General features: G+C 40.7%; 1 protein-coding gene across 1 annotated transcript in view; it reads right to left on the bottom strand.

The window, feature by feature from the left end:
* The window catches only part of birc6 (baculoviral IAP repeat containing 6), a 123,704-nt gene that overhangs the window by 39,482 nt on the left and 63,013 nt on the right, over positions 1–21,209 (bottom strand). The window contains exons 25-51 of the mRNA XM_073482378.1: positions 19,970–20,278; positions 19,306–19,405; positions 18,950–19,164; positions 17,577–17,785; positions 16,550–16,902; positions 16,161–16,380; positions 15,683–15,819; positions 15,050–15,187; positions 13,493–13,620; positions 13,111–13,242; positions 11,831–12,046; positions 11,563–11,746; positions 9,216–9,389; positions 8,532–8,665; positions 7,763–7,916; positions 7,547–7,663; positions 7,197–7,357; positions 5,741–5,867; positions 5,468–5,578; positions 3,746–4,004; positions 3,047–3,618; positions 2,405–2,580; positions 2,199–2,295; positions 1,266–1,460; positions 945–1,145; positions 496–775; positions 154–410 (exon numbers count right to left, since the gene is read on the bottom strand). Of these exons, the coding sequence (XP_073338479.1) occupies positions 154–410; positions 496–775; positions 945–1,145; positions 1,266–1,460; positions 2,199–2,295; positions 2,405–2,580; positions 3,047–3,618; positions 3,746–4,004; positions 5,468–5,578; positions 5,741–5,867; positions 7,197–7,357; positions 7,547–7,663; positions 7,763–7,916; positions 8,532–8,665; positions 9,216–9,389; positions 11,563–11,746; positions 11,831–12,046; positions 13,111–13,242; positions 13,493–13,620; positions 15,050–15,187; positions 15,683–15,819; positions 16,161–16,380; positions 16,550–16,902; positions 17,577–17,785; positions 18,950–19,164; positions 19,306–19,405; positions 19,970–20,278 (5,356 nt within the window). The remainder of the gene's footprint in view (positions 1–153; positions 411–495; positions 776–944; positions 1,146–1,265; positions 1,461–2,198; positions 2,296–2,404; positions 2,581–3,046; positions 3,619–3,745; positions 4,005–5,467; positions 5,579–5,740; positions 5,868–7,196; positions 7,358–7,546; positions 7,664–7,762; positions 7,917–8,531; positions 8,666–9,215; positions 9,390–11,562; positions 11,747–11,830; positions 12,047–13,110; positions 13,243–13,492; positions 13,621–15,049; positions 15,188–15,682; positions 15,820–16,160; positions 16,381–16,549; positions 16,903–17,576; positions 17,786–18,949; positions 19,165–19,305; positions 19,406–19,969; positions 20,279–21,209) is intronic.

Genomic DNA, 21,209 nt, shown 5'->3' with positions numbered 1-21,209 from the left:
GACGTCAGTCAAACGACATCTGAAAAAAGTCTTTCAGAGTCTAACAATCTTATTTAGTCTTAGTGATTAAAGACTGTTTTATGCTTTTAAGGGTCCTGTAGATCTGCTGCCTCTGATTAACACTCTGCAGCACTACAGCTGTGTATGACTCACTGGCAGGGTCGGTGCCAGAGGCAGCACAGTTCCTCAGCAGAATGTCAATGAGTTTGAGTCCTATGCGAGTGGACTGCAAGCCGATCTTGACTAACACAGCTTCGATGTTTGGCGAGTGCATGCCACAGTAAGGTGACATGAGCAGTGCTGCGCAGGTCTGCAGCAGATTAGCGGTGGGTGCTGCAGCACTGGCCATCATGGCCTCCAGATCACTGACATGGGTCAGGCAATGGTGGAGAAGACGCAGCCACCCAATGCTGTAGGGGAACAAGGAAAAGGGTAAATACCACCGACATCTAATATAAATGGACATACTCTCAATCTAGGATCAATTAGTAGTACCTGGTTTTAGAGACCTGGTCCTCAGAAGGCAGGAAGGGGTTATTGACGGTTGCAGAGGAGGTGTTACCGAATGCCGTCAGCCCCAAGAGTTTGATCTGAGACAGACCCAGGGTGCTGGCATCACGAGGCCGGTGCAGCCTCAGGCAAACAGCAGATGCAACCTCTGCCTTCACCAACTGGATCCTAATGTACGTCAGGCCGCTTGTGATGACTGGTGTGGAGAGCGGCAACATGTTGACCCCGTCAGCGCTGATCTCCACCGAGATCGAGGATGGGCAGGCTGGTTTGTAGGAGCAAGGGGAAACAGCAAAACATACATGCCAGCTGAATTTTCATCCAAGTGAGATGATAAAGATTTTGTTGGCAGCAAAAATATAGTTTTTTATTATAGTCAAATATTATTATAGTATTTTTTATTTACTTTCATTATTAAATTGGGTGCTACTCACTAGCTAAAGAGGCAAGGTGGGGCTGGATGTGGAGCTCTTTTAACAGCACAGCAGCAGGGAGGTGGATAGTGAGATCACACCAGGCCTCCTCTGGCAGGAAGATGTAGGACCAGGCTGCTGAGCGAGCCCGGCGGTGGGGCGGCGTGGCTTGAAGAAGAACCTCTGCTGGCTGCGCTGTGGGGCTGCTGGATGTGATGGTGCCTGTGATGAGACAAATTGATCATTTAGAACATAAAAGGAATTGATATAAGAATGAACATTTCATCACTTGGAAAATATTGTCCCACAGGACGTAACAGAGTCCAAAGTAAATGACTGCACCTAAAGGAGCAAAGTTGTGGAGTCCTTCAGCGTTGTCTGGCTCTGAGGTCATCACTCTGGCTTTCAGGTTGCCATCTGCTGCCTTTCCAGGGCCTGAATCTAAGAACTTCATGATAGTGGACACCATGCTGCGGGCTGTGTTCACAATGGCCCGGGTGCTGGTCACCATGTTGTTACAGATCAATTGCACACCACCTGGTAAAAAACAACAAGTCATGGTTTCTGGATGTATCAAATTTCCAAAAAACTGCTAGAATGCATGCGTACCTTAGTAAGTGTCTAAATTTCTATAAAACTTGAATAAAAAACTTTTTGCAATGCCTTATTTGTAAATGGGGTCTTGATTTGACTTGAGTAAAGAACAGTCCAAGATTAATCCAAAGCAAAATATTCCAAGAGTAAAACTTTAGAGCTCAACACATTGCAATTATGTGCTGTCAGACATGAAAGTTGACAACTATGTGAGATACATGGTGAAATCTTTGGTTGTTGATCCAAGAGCGACAACTGTGCCCATCTAGAAAGAAGAAAAAACATTGATTCTGGCATAGTTTTAATTATAATAGCCCCAAGAGAGCAAACAATGTATAAGGAAAAGTATGCCAGCCTCCCTGCTCTCTTTTGTCCTTTTTGTAATTATGTGCCATACTGTCATCAGCAAAAGCTGCTGCCCATAGGCCGCGATTGTGAACATTATCCAGATAAGATGGTTGATGATTATCCCATGAGGTATGGCGTAATAATGTATCTAGTGTTTTACATCTATGCCTCTGCACTAATATATCATTTTCTGTTTGATTGTAATGCTATGATTGACCATCATTTATGGCACAATCTGGAGTGCCTAAAACTCCTGAAGGCACTTTTAGTCTGAAGGTTGGGGTAGGTAAAGTTGGGCAAAGAGCATAAATTCAGTGCTGGATATATACTCACCCATGTCATGGAAGGCCTTGAGAGCCTCGCTGGTGTCCAATACACGCAGGATAAACCACAGAAGAGGCTCAGATAGCTGACAGGTGGACAGAGACCCCTACAAAACGCAAAAATAAAATACACATATGTGAAAGTTTTGGCATGTGCTATATTTGTTCAAAACATATTTTAATGTCAATGCCAGGACACCACAGTCTGATGCTCACCTGTCTGCCCATGTAGCCACAGGCCATATACGTGAGGATGGGCTGCAGCATGACCTGGACTGAGGTGGCCCTCTTGCTGAGAGTGGTGAGGATGGTAAAGAGGCCGTCTCCCACTGAGATGGCGTCCAGACCGCCATGAAAGTTCTCATGTTTGGTCAGGTGGAGACCACTGGCTCCTGAGGAACAGAGAGAAGTGTCAGCTGGCAGCAGTAGAACAATGAGCTGAAAGACGCTGCACTCTTTTCATCTATTATCTGCTCACTCATAATCAACGACCCCATTGACTGAAAAATATGTTTGTTTTCCTGCAGTTAAAATCACTGCATCATTAAAATTATGAACACAAGATTGTAAAACAAATCTTAGTTTCAGTCCCCCTGCTAACCACACACTACCACTACCAATCACTTCGCACTTATTCCCGTCATCAAGCTGGCCTTATGACATTTAATGACATCTTAATGACAAGTCCAAACTGCACCACTCTAGTTGAGGTCGAGAACAATATTCAATGGTGTCATGACAGCCAATGTGAGAAACAATGCATGACATGTTAATGTAATGGTAACACAATATGCTAAATTGTTTCTTTAAGTCTGATCATACAAAAACAAACAAACAAAAAAAATCTTGGAATCTTACCTATGATCATGGCCATGGCACTGCTGTTGCACTGGCCAAGTGCTGATAAGATCTGGCTCATAATTTGCTGATTGGCTAGCACCAGGTCTGCCACACCTGCAGGGGGACCCTGACTGGACGCATATCCACCAGCCACACTTTCTTTGCTGCCACAGACCTTCTCCTCGTCTGACACACTGCTATCAGCTGCTCCGCTGCCGGCCGGCTGCAGTCGTCCACTGAACTCTCTGTCCCCAGACAGAGGCAGCTGCACCAGCACATTGACTAGCTTGAGGAGGTCAAACATCAGCTGGTCACGTGTCGTCTCTCCACAGACAGCCTTTGCATCCCCTGGCCGGATAATGTTGGCAAACAGGCCACCAAAACAAGCCCGAGCTCCTACAGAGCTGTCCGAGCCACTGCGGGAAACCAGTTTGTCGGAGCAGGTGATGTAGTGGTGAACCAAGAACGTGATAGACTCGATGACGGAGGAGATGGTGGCCACAGACACCACCTCAAAGTTTTGCTCTAGAGTAAACTCTAGAAGCTTCACCTGGGCATCCAGGGGACCTTGGCCTGACTGGAATGGACCCCTAAAGGGTTAGAACAAACCATTAGGTCCCAAAGGCCACAAATTCTCATTTTATGACTAAATTCATGATTTCTGATTATGGTGTAACATGCATGCATTATTGATTGAAAAAACATTTCCTGACATACCTCTCAGTAGACAGAATGTGCATGAGTTTGAGCAGGAACTCGCTGAACATCTGAGGACAGTTGGATGAAAGGTGGACCTGCAGGCGACTCAAAAACTCATGCATTGCCTGGGTGGCAGTGGGTCCCACCTGAGAGCTGTGCTGGCTTGTTGCATTGGTGCTGGTGCCAGACAGGAAACGCACCAGAACATGAACCAGGGTAGGATCAGATACCATCTGCTGTGCTGTGCTTTCCTGAGAGCTGATTCCATTACTGGAGGCTGGAAGTTCAAGGACAGGTTTCATATAAATCATTGAACACCAGGCAATTGATAACTATTAACTATAATATCATGAGGGAAAAACATATAATATAAAAATGTAAGTCAATAACTGACTATAATGGTATATTCTTGTACAGAGACTTTGTACAGTAATCAGATCCTTTGACTTCTCCTTACACATTTGGTTGTGTTGTAGACTGCTGACTATTTTCAAGTTGTAGGTTTGTAGATCGACGTCCAAATGTAGATTTCCAACTATTTCAGTACATGAATTGAAAATCACTTTGCAGAGATTCAAAATGTGTCCAAAATATCAATTTAAGTTGTCCTTTATTGGAAAAAGTTACTACTATACTATGATTTTGACCCATGGTATTTCATTTTTGAGAAAGGGGCATTTGTTCATCAATTCAACCTGATGTTTCATTCAAGGATGCTTTACATACAAAATTCAATTTAATCCTAAATTTCAAACAACCAATAAGTAAATCTACAATCAGAAAAGTGTAACTCTGGTAAATCTGGGGTAAAATCAGTGACAGTTTCATAAATACATTAAATGCATTTCTATTTCTTTGCATTACATACATTTTTTCTTTGCTCTGTACCTTTTGTTCCTGTATATCTATGTTTACTTTTTCTGGGGATACACCTTTTAACAACCATCGCGACCCATTTTCCACTTGACCTTATAATCTTCAGAAGAGCAAATTTGTGCCTAAATGAACATTCCTGACCATTTTTACTGCCATTTCAAATCACCTTATATTGTCTTGAATAGATAAACCAGCCATTTCAAAGAGACAGTTTAATAAATCACAACTTCGCTTCATGCGAGGTGTGGTACTAAAACATATATAATTATAAATATATTACTTAAATAGATGCATTTAGTTGGAGTTAACAGTAAAACAGTACACATTTTAAATACTTTGTCTACTTCCTTCTTTAATTTCCCATTGAAGTTACTTGTAAATACTCGTTACTCGCTTGTTTGCCTATTTTGGTTGCATTTTAAACGATTCAAGAGAGAGAGAGAGAGAGAGAGAGATGGAGAGAGAGAGAGAGAGAGAGATAGAGATAGAGAGAGATAGATAGAGAGATAGATAGAGAGATAGAGAGAGAGAAAGCGGTCAGACATGCAGTGACACATGAAGCAGTACGTTTTGAAGGTCAAATGATCTATGCTGGCATTTGAAATGGAGCTGACAGAACATGTCACGGTTTCGAGAGAGACAGAGACAGAGAGAGAAAGAGACAGAGAGACACTATTTTGCGTATTCTACTAATATTTGTATATTTGTATCTAATTGCTTTAGAGAGTGTAAACAGCTGGTTTCCACACACTTCTCCCTGCTGATTTTAAGTGATTAGTGTCAATGCTTTGATTAATAAATGTAAAATCAATATTTCTTTGTTTCTATGACAGTTTTGTTTAGGTAAGAGTGGAGTGGACTGACCGCAGGCTGGCATGTTCGTCATCAGGGTGAGAGAGTGTAGCACCAGGCACCATGTTCTCAGGGAGGTGCTGGGGTACCACGCCAGCACTGTAAGAAAACTGCTGATGGATGCTAGACACACACAAACAAACACAAAACATATATGTGAAGATATATAATTTAATCAAATTTTTTTTTTTTAAAAAGCCAGTGTATATCTGCATGTAACAGACTCAGCTTCTACAACTCTGTCAGAGGAGTTGAGAAGGAGAGACAGTATAGTGGAGTCCTTACCTTGGTTGAGTGGGATGGTGGGCACTCGACTGGCATTAAACAGGAAGATGTCTGATCCGCTCTCTTCGCTGCCTCCAGAACATATGTTGAGACTGAGTGTTAACCACAGCTGCAGCAGGGACTCCAGCTGAGACAAAAGAAACATTTTTTTAATTCACTTTGTTCTCTGTTACAAATGGCACAGAGTTGAGTTTACAAGGTAATAAATGTGGAAGGTATTTAGTCTGAAGAATCTCCAATGAAATTTGTTATTATGGTGCAGGCTGTGGACGCACATAACATTAATGTACTGTGTTTCTGTGACCTCAATGGGTCTTTTCTGTGGCATGATGAAATTAATTAATAACTAATTCCAGTTATTAATTGATTAAATAATCATAATACTGCCTTGCACCAGTCAAGTTGCCTTTCCTGAGCTTTCCTGGCATTGAATAATGGCCAGAACATTTCTTGCAGCACATAATGATGTCACAGTGAAGTTGACCTTTGACCTTTTGGATATAAGATGTCATCACTTCATTTTTTTTATCCCAGAAGACATTTATCTAAAATCTTGTCGTAATTATCATATGAAGTGTTGAGTAGGGAGATTGAAATTCCCTCAAGTTTTTCATGGGATATTGCCTTCATAAGAAAGGGATGGATAAAGGGACAGCCATGGCCATCACTGAGGATGATTGCTGACGCAGTTAATGACAACACAGACTGATGTGGTTATGTTGATTTGCAGGTGAAAATTCTTTTTTGACATTATACTTTTTATTTCAGTGTCATTTATTTTTCACTTGTAGCAGGTTATAAGGGGTCTCATAGACACACAGTAAGGTCCAAAAGGCCACTAGTCAAAAAACTTCCATTTTGCATTGTTTCAAATGAAATTTAATGCTTATTTTTCATTACAAATGATAATATCAACAGTTTGAGTGAAAAGTTGAATCTTTGAAAAATGTCCATGAAGTTCAGAATATCTTATATATCTATCTATCTCTATTTCATGTCGCCATCGCCTGTTAATCTCAGATTACATATGGGCTACCAGCTGTGAGCTGTCAAGACAAAAGTGCACTTTTACTTTTTAAATTGTTTTTCTTTTTATTATATTAGAAGTCAAGGCCAAGAGGCACTTTTGGCACTTTTCACATTTGAAAGTGTTTTTATTTTTATAGAAGTTTATTTATTTGACATTATACAATACACCAGAAATGTAAAACGCTTTTTGTTGTTGCTAATAAGCAATAAAGACAATTTTGGATAGTAATATTAGTATGGATAGTAACAAAAACTGAGTTACGTATCAAACTGTATTGTTGAACCCCTAGTGGTATCAGACTTTTTGAACTTACTGTCTTTTACTACAAAGGCTTTACAAAAGAAGTTAATTGCTAATGTCCTTTACATGAAGCTTAGTGTTATGCACAGGTTTACACATTAGAAGCCAATGCAGCACTGTGCTAACCTGTACGTGATGGACCTGCAGCATAGAGAAGAGCTTGTTGAAGCAAGCACTCAGCATGGGGATGGATGAGGGCTGGACCATCAGGGCACTGCCTGGAGGAGAGCCCCCTCCATGGAGAGCCCTCAGCAGAGAGTCATCAGTCCCATTGGAGGCCTGGCTCACTGAAAGCCAGACAAAAAGCAAGTCTTACCTGCATGATAGACATAATCTGCCCATTCAAACTATAACAGGCACAAATACATGGAAAGGAATATTCTTTCTGGAGGTTGCTGAGCACTCAACATCAATTATTGACAAGCAGCTGTTATTTAAATCTCCATGTCTTGCTTTCTTCGGTGTTGTGTGGTTACCTGTGGATGAGCTTGAAGTGAGGGCTTGTAGAATAGAGTCAGCCTGTAAAGTTGCCATCATTTTGAGCATCAGTTCAGCCTGCTGCTCAAGGCCAACTTCTAGCCGTGCATCCAGTGCTGCAAAACAAAGAGGCAAAAGATCAAGTTAGATGGAGAGACATCAAAAAGTGTATTTAGAGACCTTAAGACCAGCCCCAAAATCCAGCTTCTACTCACCTTGTGACACAGAGACCGACAGACCCTGTGACCCAGGCTTCTCAGCAGCAACTGGAGGTTTAGCCACTGGAATACCAACCCCTCCAATGTATGGGTTGTACCCATACGTGCCATAGTCAGCACCCCAGTAGTCATACCAAGTGCTGCTTATAGGCTGAGAACAGATATGAGAAGGACAGATTGAGAAACATGACAGCATAAAGTATTACATTCACTCTACCGTTAACAGATCAATATCTACATTCGCTTTCAAATACCAAAGTGCCGAGGAGAAAGTTTTAAACTACACTTGTTGATTAAATCAGATTCAAAATAATTTATAACAAGCTTATTGTTCTGCAATCCTTCAGTTTAATTACCTCACAAATTAGTCAGCTTGCAAGTAGTTCAACTTTGCAGAGTAACATAATGGTTAAGCTCCTTGTTCATATATAACAATTATTCACAACTAACCATTGAGTTAAAACAAGAGAAAAAAAATGTTCATCCACTATTTGTGACTAATTAATAAGTTTGAGATAATGATATTAAACAGATAAAACTAATTAACCGTATTTATTTATTGTTTTAGTTCTTTTAGTTACATTAACAAAACAATTCAGGCATATACAGCAGTGTGCTAGTTCAGGTGGATGCTGCACAACACATTATTAGAGTTGTTGTTAGGGAGAAAAAAGTCAGTTGACTACATAGTCATTGCATCAATAAACAAGCCAGTACGAAGTAATATACAATAAAAGGTCATAGTAGGTTGTCATAATCAACATACCTTAAACACTTTGGCAGCGAGTGGATCTTTTTCCAAATCAATATCTAAAGGATCAATATCAACATCCATCAGGTCTTGTAGCAAGTCAAAGTCAATGTCTTTATCTTTTTCCAAAGATGACAGAGGTGGAGCACCTTTGGATAAATAAAACAGCTTTAATATGCCAAGCAAGCACACTAAGAAAACACATAAGCAAGAGAAACTATTTCTTAAGCAAGTTACTGGCAATTTTAACACCAATTTTATAGCTATTAGCTCCTGTACTCCAAGAGCAAGAACAAAGACACAGTAATGATCAAAACCAGTAATAACCAAAAATATTTCTTGGATATAACTTAATAATAATAAATGATAATTATTAATCCCAAAGGAAATTCTTGAATAAATCTAAAGCCATAATGACACTACTATTTCATACTATTTCAAAGACCAATTACCCAAAATGAAGCTAAATTCACATGTTGAAAGTCCCATTCCAGAAGGTAGTACTGATTCAATGTAACAAATTTAACCATAGTGTGGAGCAAAACATTATGCATGCAGCAATCTCACAAATACAACCACACAAAATTTGATGATAAAATGTGTGGATTCATATCAACATCTGTATGGTGTTGTGGGAAGTGTGGGGAATGGACAGGGTTACCAACGCACTCTCGAATACTGAGGAGGTCCCCGTAGTACCTGCGATGATATCAGGCACCAGCGCCTCGTCAATGCTTTCTACCAAGGGAATAGGCGCTGGCTGGGGCAGGGAGTCATCCGAATCAGCCCCCGCTGAAGAAGACGATGCCCCTGCCTCCTCACCCACCGTCACCTCATCCATGATGTCCAAAGAGCCCGGAGACAGCAGTTCACCTGGGAGGACAACAAAGTTTACACTTAATTATACACACTTGCAATAGGTCACAACTGAAGTTTAAAGAGAAAAAAATCTTAAATCAAGGCCTCATATTAGACAACATCAATGAGCAGCAGCCTTTTTCAGGGTTCAAGACAATGTTCGTATTTAAAAAGCGGAAACTGGTTACTAAGGTGAATTTTGGGAAGCTGTTTTTGAATGGCAACTGTTTAAAAGTAAACTTTCCATTCAGAATCTTATTGGCATCCATTTCGGCGTCTCGCGCTCACCATCCACGCAAAACGTAACGTGCCTACTACTCTTTGGCCGGCTCGCAAGCCCAAGCGGCGTGCCTGTTATTTTGCTTCCGGTCTAGCTAGAACCGGTGTGGTGTTGTAGTTTTTCTAACGTTACTAGCTGTTGCAACAGCGTGTGAAAAAAACTACACAGTTTGCTAGGCCAAAAAGAACGTTAATCTCGCGATAAAAAAATTGACTCCGTTAAAATGGGTTTGCGTTAACGCCATTAATAACGTGTTTAACTGACAGCACTAGTAATAACCAAATAAAATGCATGTCTCCATCTGTACACATGTTATATTTCTAACAATTAAGCAAAATTAAACATTATTTAGACCCTTATGACCTGTGGTGTAGGGGTAGGAACCACTGGAGGCCCCGTGCTAAGATATTATCACAATACGATATTATTGCGATCTGCTGAGAATTGCAATATCATATATTACAATATAATTAAATTTTTTCACCATTTTCCACTGCAAATCATGTCCCCAAAGTCAACATATTTTGTTATTTATATAAGATCAAGTTTTTAGTCTACTCATCTCACTTCAATCATTTGTATTTCAGCAAAATGAGATAGTTGATTGGCTGTTCCTGCTCATCAAGCTAGTGTTATGAGAATCACTTCCTAGTAATGGCTGTAGTTTGAAACCCACTAGGAATTTGGAGTTCGAGTTTTGACCTTTTGAGGTTGCTGTAACTGAGTGGAGTGGAGTGTTGAAGCTGCAGAGTAGCAGAGTTAACAATAAAGTCAGCAGTTATTAGTCATTTCCACAGCATATAAAAAAACTGCATATGCCTGCAAATAAGAGTACACATGTTTATGCTATGCTCCGTTTTATGCCGTCGATTACAACTTGTAAAAGTATCACGTTCACGATGCTAACTTCCATTAGCACTTTAACGGGAATTCCCATAATATATTAGCATCGAGCTAACAGACTAAGTGCTAGTTATATAAAATCGATCCAGGAATTGTGGAAAAAAGAATCGCAATACTTCAGTGAATGATTACTTTTTTTCCACCCCTACTGAGGTGCCCCCTTGGTATCATAGTTGAGTCTGATCTTAGTCTCAAAGCTACATAAAAGCGGTAACAAAATCTGCTTTTTGTCATCCTACGTAAGCCTAACAGAGCCAAACTCAGCCACCTGGAAAAGAATAACACTTACCAGGAATGACTAGTTCTTGGCAGGGATCCCTAAAAAGACCATCAAAATGTTTCAGCTTATTTGAAACACATTTGCTAGAGTTGTTACAGTGATTCTCAAGTCCCTACATGGGCTTCCTGTCAGCCACAGAATAGAAAATATGCTGTTTGTTTATAAATCGATACATGAAGTGGGACAAAAATACTGTTTTGTTTTTTTGCCTTAGGCTGAGATGAGCCCGGGGAGTGGGGGTTCAATCAAAAAATGTGCACTGTGCTTCTGTCTTTCTCTCTTTTTTGTGAATGTAAAGTTGTCACAGTTGATGTTCAATAAGAATACATTCTAAAAGATAAAATAAAATGGCCACACCCCCGCAAAGCTGAGAGGGGCTGGAGCCGATCCAAGCCGACATTGGAGTGACAGTGGGGGACAACCTGGACAAGTCGCCAGTTCATCACAGGGCTGACATATAGGTACAAACAATCATTCATGCTCACATTCAAAGCTCCCTTATCAACCTAACTCGCATGTCTTTGGATTGTGGGAGCTCCACACAGAAAGGCCCTGCCTCAGCCGGGTGTCAAACCCAGGACCTTCTTGCTGTGAAGCAAACAACGCTAACCACTGCGCCACCATGCAAATAAGGTAAATCAGACTAATCCAATGAAAAAGCAAATTTTAACCTCTTGTCAGTTCGAAACAGATGTGGTACTAAACCGTAAGCAAACTAAACATACCTGCCAAAATGTCCTGTAGCATACATGTAAGAGAATACTGTGCCCAGGCACCCCCCCAGGAGATGTCCCCCCTGTTGAAGTCAGTCCCCACCAGTAGGAGAAGCAGACGCTCCAGTTGCTGCTCAGACATCACCTCACACAGGTGGATTGTGGGTCTTGTGGCATTGGCTATCCTAGCAAGGACCTGAGGGAGTAAAACAGAATTCATTTATGGGTATTTAGAGATTACAGAATTTAAGAAGTCCATATTCAAATATCAGATGAATACCTTGCAGACAAAGAGCAGCAGGTCAGCGTGGCAAGTGAAGTCCATAGAGAGTAGGAAGAGGGCTAGTTTCTGCACCACAGAGATGCAACGTTCATGAGACAAGGTAAAGGGCAGAGGTTCTACTTCTGGGGCATCTTTGGCTGTTGTGGACTCAGTGTCCAACGTAGAGCGGGGCCATTCTGCTGTTCGCCGCAGACGGATCAGGTCTTTAAAGTGCTGGAAGAGGGAGGGAGGGTAAACATGGAATTATGGAACATTCATTTACTGTATTGAAGGAGCTATACAGATTTCTTTTCCAATCTAGCACCACTCAATTTATACTCCACCAAGTGCCTTTTATTTAACAGCTACAGAAGCAAGTGTATAATGTGCATTATTGATTCATGTGATAAAATCCTTGGTTGGTCATTTTAAACCAACAATCAAATAATACGTGTGAAAAAAAAGAAGCAACAAATTGTCAAAACACTGACATTCTGAATTTGAGAGCATGCAGCACATTGCGACTTTTATGATCCTGCAGACACAAATCAAATCTAAAGTCACATGGCGGCAAACACGAGAACAGGAACAATATTCATTTTGTAGGGGAATTCTGCTTTATTTTTGTTTTCTTGTTCTTGTTGTCCAGATGTAAGAAAACATGCTTGCTTGGTACAATGATCATTACCACTAATCATGACGTAAATCCCAGTCTTAAAATTATATAATATATTGTGCATGCCTATGCCAAATACATAATTAAATAAATATAAAATGAGAATAGATTAATATAGAAACTATACAAGAGAATTTAGACACAATAGCAAAATTACAGTCAATAGCTGAACTTCTCACTATTCATGTCATGTATCCCCCAATATTTCTATTAGAAACAGTGGACTCTTTGTGCTATCTGCCCAAACAAAATAATTCACCATGATGTAAAATTACTGACAAAAAAGTCAAGGACATCGTGGAGTAAGTAGAAATGAACCTACACATTGCACTTTAACTGTTAATAAGCGCATTATAAAGTGTCTATTAACCCTATTAACAAAGATTAGCTTTGCTTTAGTTTTGTTAACTGTTAATATCGACAATATAGACAAATGAAAGAAAACTCAGAAAAAACATCTTTAAGAATCAAATTTAAATTATTGTCTTCATACTTTTAAAAAACACTTAGGCAATTCATTACAAAACATACACCAGCTCTCCTTTAAGAAGTCATCTCTGAGCTGAGAGTGTGATACTGTACACTGTAATGAATGTACAGCAGTGAATGATTAAGTGCTCACCTTGGATGTGGCTTGTTTGAGCTTGGCCTGTTCAACAAGCAGTTTGTAGGAGGAGCCTTTGTTGCTCTGAATCTTCTCCTTCTCGATCTGCTCCACCAAAGCTTTCTGTTTTGCTTTCAATAGATTTAACTGCTACAGTAAAAAGGGCATGATTAATATAAGCACTGCAAAAGCTCCAGACTACCTATTTAATGCATCAGCGTCATGAGATGGGCAAATAAATCAAAAGACATGAGAAAAACATTTTCTTGAGGTTTCTATTATAGGACTTGTACCAGACTTGTATTCATTTTCATAAATCATGCTGTATCTTACTATTTAGAGAACACATTAATGATTCTGGGTTTGAAGTTGTGTTGGTGTTGGAATGAGACACATTTACCTGCTTGTGGTGGACGAGCTGTTTTCGGATCTTGCGGGAGTAAAGTCGATCTAGGCTGCTGCTGCCTTTAGCTGACCTGCTGGAGTTCTGAGCCTGAAGGCTGTTATTGATGAAGCTCCACTGAATACCTTATGGACAGACCAACAGAAAAACTTAGCAGTTCACTCAGAGCTGCTAACTCTCACGCACTGAGCGTGAGACTCACACAAATGACCCTCTTCTATTTCTCACTCTGTTAATCAAAAATAGTAATAAATAATTATACAGTATTTCTTAATTAATCAATCAATCAATCAATCAATCACTTTCCAAATTGAGCATGTCCAGACCATACTCTTTAATTAATGTCCATATCATAATAAAGGATAAAATATATATATAGAATTTTCTAATGACTTATTTGGTATAATATCCCCTTGCTTTAGTACACGTCATTGATTTTGAGCACAAACCGTGATGTTGCTCAGTACGCTCTACACATTTCGGGGCCCTAGGCCAGATTAGAATTTCATAGCCCTTAATTGCAGCTTTTCTCATCAGGTCACCACCATCACATGTTGTCAGTTGGATTTTTTTCCCCTAATGCGGCAGCTAATATGAAAGTATATATATGGTTGCCTTTATATATATAAATCCTCATTGAGATGTTATTCCTGTCTATCACAGATGGCAGAAATGGAAAGATAACACTACAATGAGTAGTAGTTCATGACGTGCTGATGTTTGCCATTAAGCATATTGTCCATTTCCAGTTGCTGTATACTACTGGTAGAGTATCTTGATCCTGTTTGATATTACACTACTACAGTGACCATTTACCCGCTGTACATTTATACGTACACACTTCTTCAGCTCAATCACTCAGAGCCCTCTCTGTTTTAGCATCTTGCCAATTTCTTTAGGTATACACTATTCAGTTTGGTTATTTATCTTAGCCAAGCTGCTAGCAATGGCTTCTCTCTTTATTGTTTCTTAAATGTTTGTTTTTGGGTGAAGGAACTGAATTGAATCACTTCCTGAAAGGATCAGTTTGTCAGTGAGTTGCAATCGAACATGGAACACAGGAACACACTCACTCACTGATTCATGTAATTTGTTGGTTGACTGTAAATTCAAGAGTCAGGTCTAGACATGGTCTATGAAAAATGTCAAAAGACAACTTGTTGTGAATTGGTGCTATGAAGTTCAATTGATTTGAGTTGCAGTTTTTTGTATGAAAATCTAACAATGACTTTACAAGAAACTGATTGTCCTGTGGGAGAAAATTATTGATTACTCGCTCATAATGTAGCGGTCAATTCTTAAATTTCTAAGTTTCACCATTTTTAAAACATTCAGATGATTTACCTGCAACCTGAATGAGATCTGTGTAGTCCCAAGGAAAAGACATTTACGGTGTTGATTGATAATGTGTCAGTGACATAATTAAATCCTGATGAAACACGCTTTTTTTACTACTTCAAGTACTAAAGTCATATAGTAGACAAAGACATGTAAAGTTGGTCAGATGAAAAGGGAAATCACAATATTTGACGGACAACTGTCCAGTTCATATACCTGTAAAGATTCTGTCCCGCTCTTTTCCTCCAAGGTGCTTCTTTCCACCTGCGGCCTCATCTTCTATACTGGCTACATAGTCCAACAGTCTGGAAACCAACATTACTACCCAGCTGATCATGGGAATATCCAAAATACCTGAAAACACACACACACACACACACACACACACACACACAGAGACACACACACAGAGACACACACACACACACACACACACACACACACACACAGATCTTTGTTAGGACATTGGTTGGTTTGAAGCTGACTGAGAAAATGCCAAGAGTGTGCAAAGCTGTGATCAAAGCAAAAGGTGGCTAATTTGAAGAATATAAAATATAAATCATATTCTGGTATAACTTTTTTGTTTACTACATAATTCCATGTGTTATTCCGTGTGTTCCTTCTTAGTTTGGATGTCTTCAGTATTGATCTATCTGGTGTGTCCAAACTTTTGACTGGTAGTGTACATGTGCACATTCACAAAGACATTCAACTCTATGTGTAATGTGTAATTTCTGCTTCAGAAAATATCAGGACAGCTTTCTCAGACCTACAGTAGATGTCACCCTACAGGAGAGCTTTGCAATTTACAATGAATTTGTAACCCTGCCATAGTGAAGGTTGCTTTACCTTCAGTCCTCCGCTGAGCTGCAGCTTGTGGCTGCTGCAGTGGAGACAGTAAGTTGTCCAGGAGATTAAGGAGGCCCTCCAACACACCACTGTTACTCAAAGATCTTTGGCCAATGCAGGACAGGAGCATGAACACCCTGGGATAAAACAACATTGAAAATATTGCAGTTTAAATTTGGCAGCGTCTGGATATACACTTCAATGAGCTGTGCACCAGATATGTTTGTAGGACATAGTTATATCACAAGACAAGTAATATCAACAAGAGCCAGATGAAGCGACAGTAGCACTACAGAGTGCACAGACTGGCAAATGTTCAGGATAAATAACATCAATCTTGAGAAATATACATCTTCAGTGATATCATATATCGGCAAATGTGTTGATGAAGTTGTAATCAAAAAGACACCTCGAAAATTCTTACAATTTTTCAGTTACTTTCATAATCAGTACTTGTGGTAACCGTAAGGAATCGTACCTGTCCTGAGGAAAGATGAGCAGTTGTTCTGAGTTGTAGAGCTCTTGCAATACATTGGAGAGAAACTGGCCCCACCAGCGCTCGCCTCCACAGAGCTGCACCAACAGTAGACCAGCGTGAAGACGGATCTTAGGTGTACCACTGATGCAAAGATGTTTGAAGAGCTCCTCACAGGCCTGGGCTTGGAAGGTACTCTGGAGCACGGATGGCACAGAGTGGCCTGGAAATATACAGGTACATGACTGAGATAAGTGTGAATCAAAAATGTTAACCAGGATGCTAATCGCCTTCCACATGGGAAAACAAATCCAAGCGTTTTTCACCCTGTCACCTCCAAAATATAACACTTCATGTACTGGCAGACCCAGTTATCCCACTTCCCTGCTCACCATTGTTGGAGTGCAGCAGGCTGAGCAGCGTGTCCAACAAGTATCGGATGATAGTCCTCAGCTGCTCGGTGGAGGAGTTGTGGACCAGTTCCTGAGTCTCTGGAGCCCTGGCTGTAGGGAGCGACTTGCGGCTGGCGCCGAATGACACACGCAGCCTCTGGACGGCATGGTGAGCCAGGTTGAGTTGCAGCTGCAGCTGGATGCAGTCCTGGTATGCTGAGAAGACGCGCTGGTCCTCTTCCACCACTTTATCTGGTTTTCGTAAGAAGTACTGCGCATTGTTAGCGCTGTTGAGAGGGGGCAGGTCGATGTTCTGCAGAAGTGTCTCCAACCGATGGCAAGCTAGATTGTACCTGGTAAACAAGAACATGAGAGCATCAAATGTAAATTAATAAACCCCTTAAAAAGTTCCAAAAAAGACGTTCCTCATCATTGCAGTTCCTCGATTGGCCACTTGAGGCTGGCTCCAAGTATGAGCTGACCCCCACAAGAGGTCAAACTAAAATGCTCAACTCTACAACATGTTTACAGCGTGTCACAAAAAGCATTGTATGTCTCTATAGCAAATTTTCCTGTTCATGACAAAGGATGAATTTTATATTTAAATCATATCAGGGCTTATGGGCATGCATAATTAGGGGCTTGGCCACTTTGAGTGACAACTAGACACGTGCTATCTGCCTGGCTTCACCCCAGCTTATTCAAGTAACTGGGGCTGACTGCCAAACAGGGTAGGCAAGTCAGAAAGTAATGAGACAGGGCCAGATACCAGCTTATTAACGTGACTTGGCCGACTTTCACAACCTTCAAGAAGTCACCTGGAAGGTGGTGCTAGGAACCAAATGTTTCTTCTCTCACACATCTGTCCCCTACACTGATGATGGATGCCATATAAATGTTGAGTGTTCGAGTTGTTCGTTGGGTAAATTGCAATAAATTGGAGAGCATGGTTTTACTACACGTTTAACTACTTCAGCAAACCGGAAGAGGATTTGTTGAGGATTTGTTGATTTACATCCAGTCTTACCTGCACTGGATGTCCTCCTGCAGGGCCACCATCATTGTCAAGTGCTGATCCACATCTGGCTGACTGGCTGCTTCGCTCTCTCCCCGCAGCGGATCATGCATCAACTTAAGCTCGCTCTCCCAAGGCATGATGTAAGTGTGGCCGTAGTAGAAGCCCATTGGGATCTTTGCCCGTGCATTGGTGCTGCCGTAGCGCCCAATCACAGTGATCTAAGAATTGTAGGAAGCAAACAAGAATACATAATTGTGGTAAACTTCCAAAAACACAGAAACTCAAAAGTTCAGGTGTCTTATTTATAAAACTATGGACAATCCATGCCAAAATTTGGCGTACATACAAATGAGGAAATGTACGCATTCCAAAAAATATTCAGATTCATAAAACTTGTCATAAGCCTGCATAATTTCCTTTTTTAATCCAAAATCATTTTGGAAATGTGTGCACATGGATCAGCTCACTTCCCGCCCTCTCCACACGCACATTCAACCATAAATTGTCAATGTAAAGTGCCTTTTGAATGTTGATGCATGGAAATGGGCTTGTTGATCAATGGTTCTTTAGCGTGAATCATGGCCACAACTTAGAGGAGAACAAAAAGAAAAGAAATTCTGGCAAAGAAAACGAGGTGGTTGTGGATGAGGTGGAGGTTACATAGCACTTATATGGAAACCAAAATTGTACTTGGTGACATTTGCACAGCTTAAGATTAAAGCAATATCTGTTCTGTTCCGTAATTGTGTAATGCTATTTGATGTTATCTTGAATTTATACAACTGATGATGATAACTGCATCAGTTAGCTATCGTGGTTAACTTTCTCAAATCCTGACACATCCTGGCATCATCCTGCATTTCAACAGCTGCAGTGCTCTGCTGCGCTCTGGGAGGGGGGTGTGATGGTGAGAAAGGGTTGATGAAATATTAAGTGTAATTTCAGTTTGCTTATATCTTTCACAGTTGAGAGGTGCTTGAGGAACAGTTATTATAAGAACAAGTAACACTGCTGATTTGATTGTTTTTAATACAGTTGATCTATAAGGACGCGTGATATGAAGTGAAATAAAATGCATAAGCAGCATTGCTATGCCAATAATGATGCCTCACATTTAATTTCTCATATATCAGCATCTCTGTTGCCAATTTTCCATGTCTCCAAAATGTTGGTACACATGAGTCAGAGTACTTACAGGTGCGCACATTCTCCCATCAAGTTTTTTTTAATAGATCACAACTTGATCTATCAACTTGATCGCTTGCATTGGAAAGTAGCTTAGGCCTCTTTCAGGCCTAGTTTTGCACATACGCAACGTTTATAAATGAGACCCCAGGTCAGCCATGCTGCAAGTATATCCAAAGCAAAATACAGGTACAGACCTTCATGAACCTGCACACAGGTGGCGGTAGCAGGTCGTGCAGAATGAGGGAGTGGGTGCTGATGTCGGTGGCCACCACCAGCCTGCGGCCATCCACCTCCTCCCCCAGTGTCCAGATGTCTATGGACAGAGAGGCTAGGTCGCCACATGTCGGGATCAGAGCGTCAGTCAGCAGGACAGGACGGCCAAAGTCCAGCGTGACAAATCGACGAGCTCCTGGGAGGAGAGGACAGGGGAAACGAGACACATACTAAATTTTCCTTTGTTTTCAAGATTGTGAAATTCTGTTGTAACTTAAACCTGTTCACACATATATTTCAGTATGTACAAGTATATATAATGTGATAGATGACATACCAGAGTGCATCCGCTCTATGATGATGGACTGGTGTGGAGGAGGCTGCAGGAAGTGGGATGCCTGGGAAATAGCCAAAGCAATACCACTGCCCATGGGGCTCTGCAGAAAAAAAGAAACCATTATTCCACAATCAAAAAAGCTGAAAGAACAAAGAAAAACCTTTTACCATTTACTTAAACTGACGCAGAGAACAATTATGCTGACTCTACTTGGTATGTTCGTTTTAGTTTCTTTCAAACTGTATGTTACTCAGGTCACATGCTGATACAACACGAATGAGATTGATCATTCGTTTGATCAATGTGAATCACGGTATGAAGAAAGTCAATATTTTTGTTAAGCTTAAATATTCCATTAGGCTTACAATGCTTGGAGTCAATTCGTAACGTGAAAAAGGATTGTTGAGCTACAACCTAGAATCAACTGGCATAAATTAACCATACACAGGGTTAAAGCTAGCCAAGCTTCTGTGCCTGAAATGTGTTCAGGGGTTAAAAGAAAGTACGTAGGGATGGAAGGGTCAAAACTAGGGTCACGGCTAGTGTTAAGGTACTTTGAATATTTGTGATAAACTGAAGGGGGGTATTTATAACAGCTGTATCACGCAATCTCTGTGTAAAAACGAATGTTAACTAACCAAGCATCAAGCTGCATTTAACTAACCGGCTTGGCTTTCTGCGTGTTCTTGTGTGCAGTCAGGTTCACAGGCCCAGGGTCCATCATAGAGCCAGGGAACAGATGTGCCAACTCAGCGCTAAAGGCTGCCGACACAGCCTCGTTAGGTGGTGTAAGGGGGGGGGTCATAAATAGGGGCGTGGTTTTAGGCGTTGGGGGGATAACGTCAGAGGGGTGAATGAAGAAGCTTGGAGCAGATGAGGGGTTTGAAGGCACAGAGTTGTGGATGGGTCCCACACCAGAGGCAGCAGCGGCTGCAGAGGTGGTCTGATGCAGCTTGGCCTCAAGCTTGGCCTTCTGTTCTCAGCACAGACAAACAGGCATTACAATACATAGAAAAAACACTTGGTTGGTATCATAACAGCGTATCTCCTGTAGTCATAAATAAGCCTGCATCAACCTGCATGGCAATTTCAGTTGGGAGTTTTCTGCCTAATCAATACAGATGAAAAGAGCAAGTGTGACAGCCATTCAGAGCCTTTTACTGACTGAAGATATTTTCTAAAATAAAAAATATGACTACTACTACCACTAACATAAGTATATTATATGTTTCCTTCTATTCCTTGTTTATATTTGGAGAGTGGTAGTAAAAGAAAAAAAAGGAAAAAAGAGAAACAAAGAAAGTAATAAAAAATCTGTGCAGTCAGCAATTTGTTTGAGTAGCCAGAAGTTATGGGTGCTGATCACTGAATGGCAGAATAAAAGCTTCAACACAGTTTCAAGTAAATCTCATTGAGATTGATATGATAGACATTATGGCAAGGGTACATATTGTTATTGCAATATTAGCCTTTTCCAAACAGGAATCTAACATCCCATAATCTGGGCCTTCATCTTGGAGCTTCATGAACCTGTGAGGCCTTATTTGAAAAACAGGTTTTGGTGACATGTCAGTGAAAGGTTTCAGAGCCAGATCAACTCAGTATTTTTTAAAAGCTGTTTGTTGTTTTCAACATTTATACTGAATCTGGCCAGTCAGTGGCCTAATACAGAGTCCAACACATCAAACCACATCATAGTTTTCTTAGCCTCCATACATTGCGATCACTTTTCTACAGTCTTGCTTTCCCCCACAGGCTGCATGTTGTATCACTGTGTCTTCTGAATTCTGACAAATCTTCTGGGAGATATTGTCTGGTTTCTCTTCCAGCTTGGACATTTTTCAACATAAGTATGAACATTACTGCCTCCAAGTACTTTGAACTTGTATTTAGTATGACCTTGT

The sequence above is a fragment of the Pagrus major genome, chromosome 15 (assembly GCF_040436345.1).
Source record: "Pagrus major chromosome 15, Pma_NU_1.0".
Classification (NCBI taxonomy): domain Eukaryota; kingdom Metazoa; phylum Chordata; class Actinopteri; order Spariformes; family Sparidae; genus Pagrus; species Pagrus major.
The sequence above is the reverse complement of the archived record's forward strand: the minus strand, read 5'-3'. Positions and strand labels throughout refer to the sequence as shown.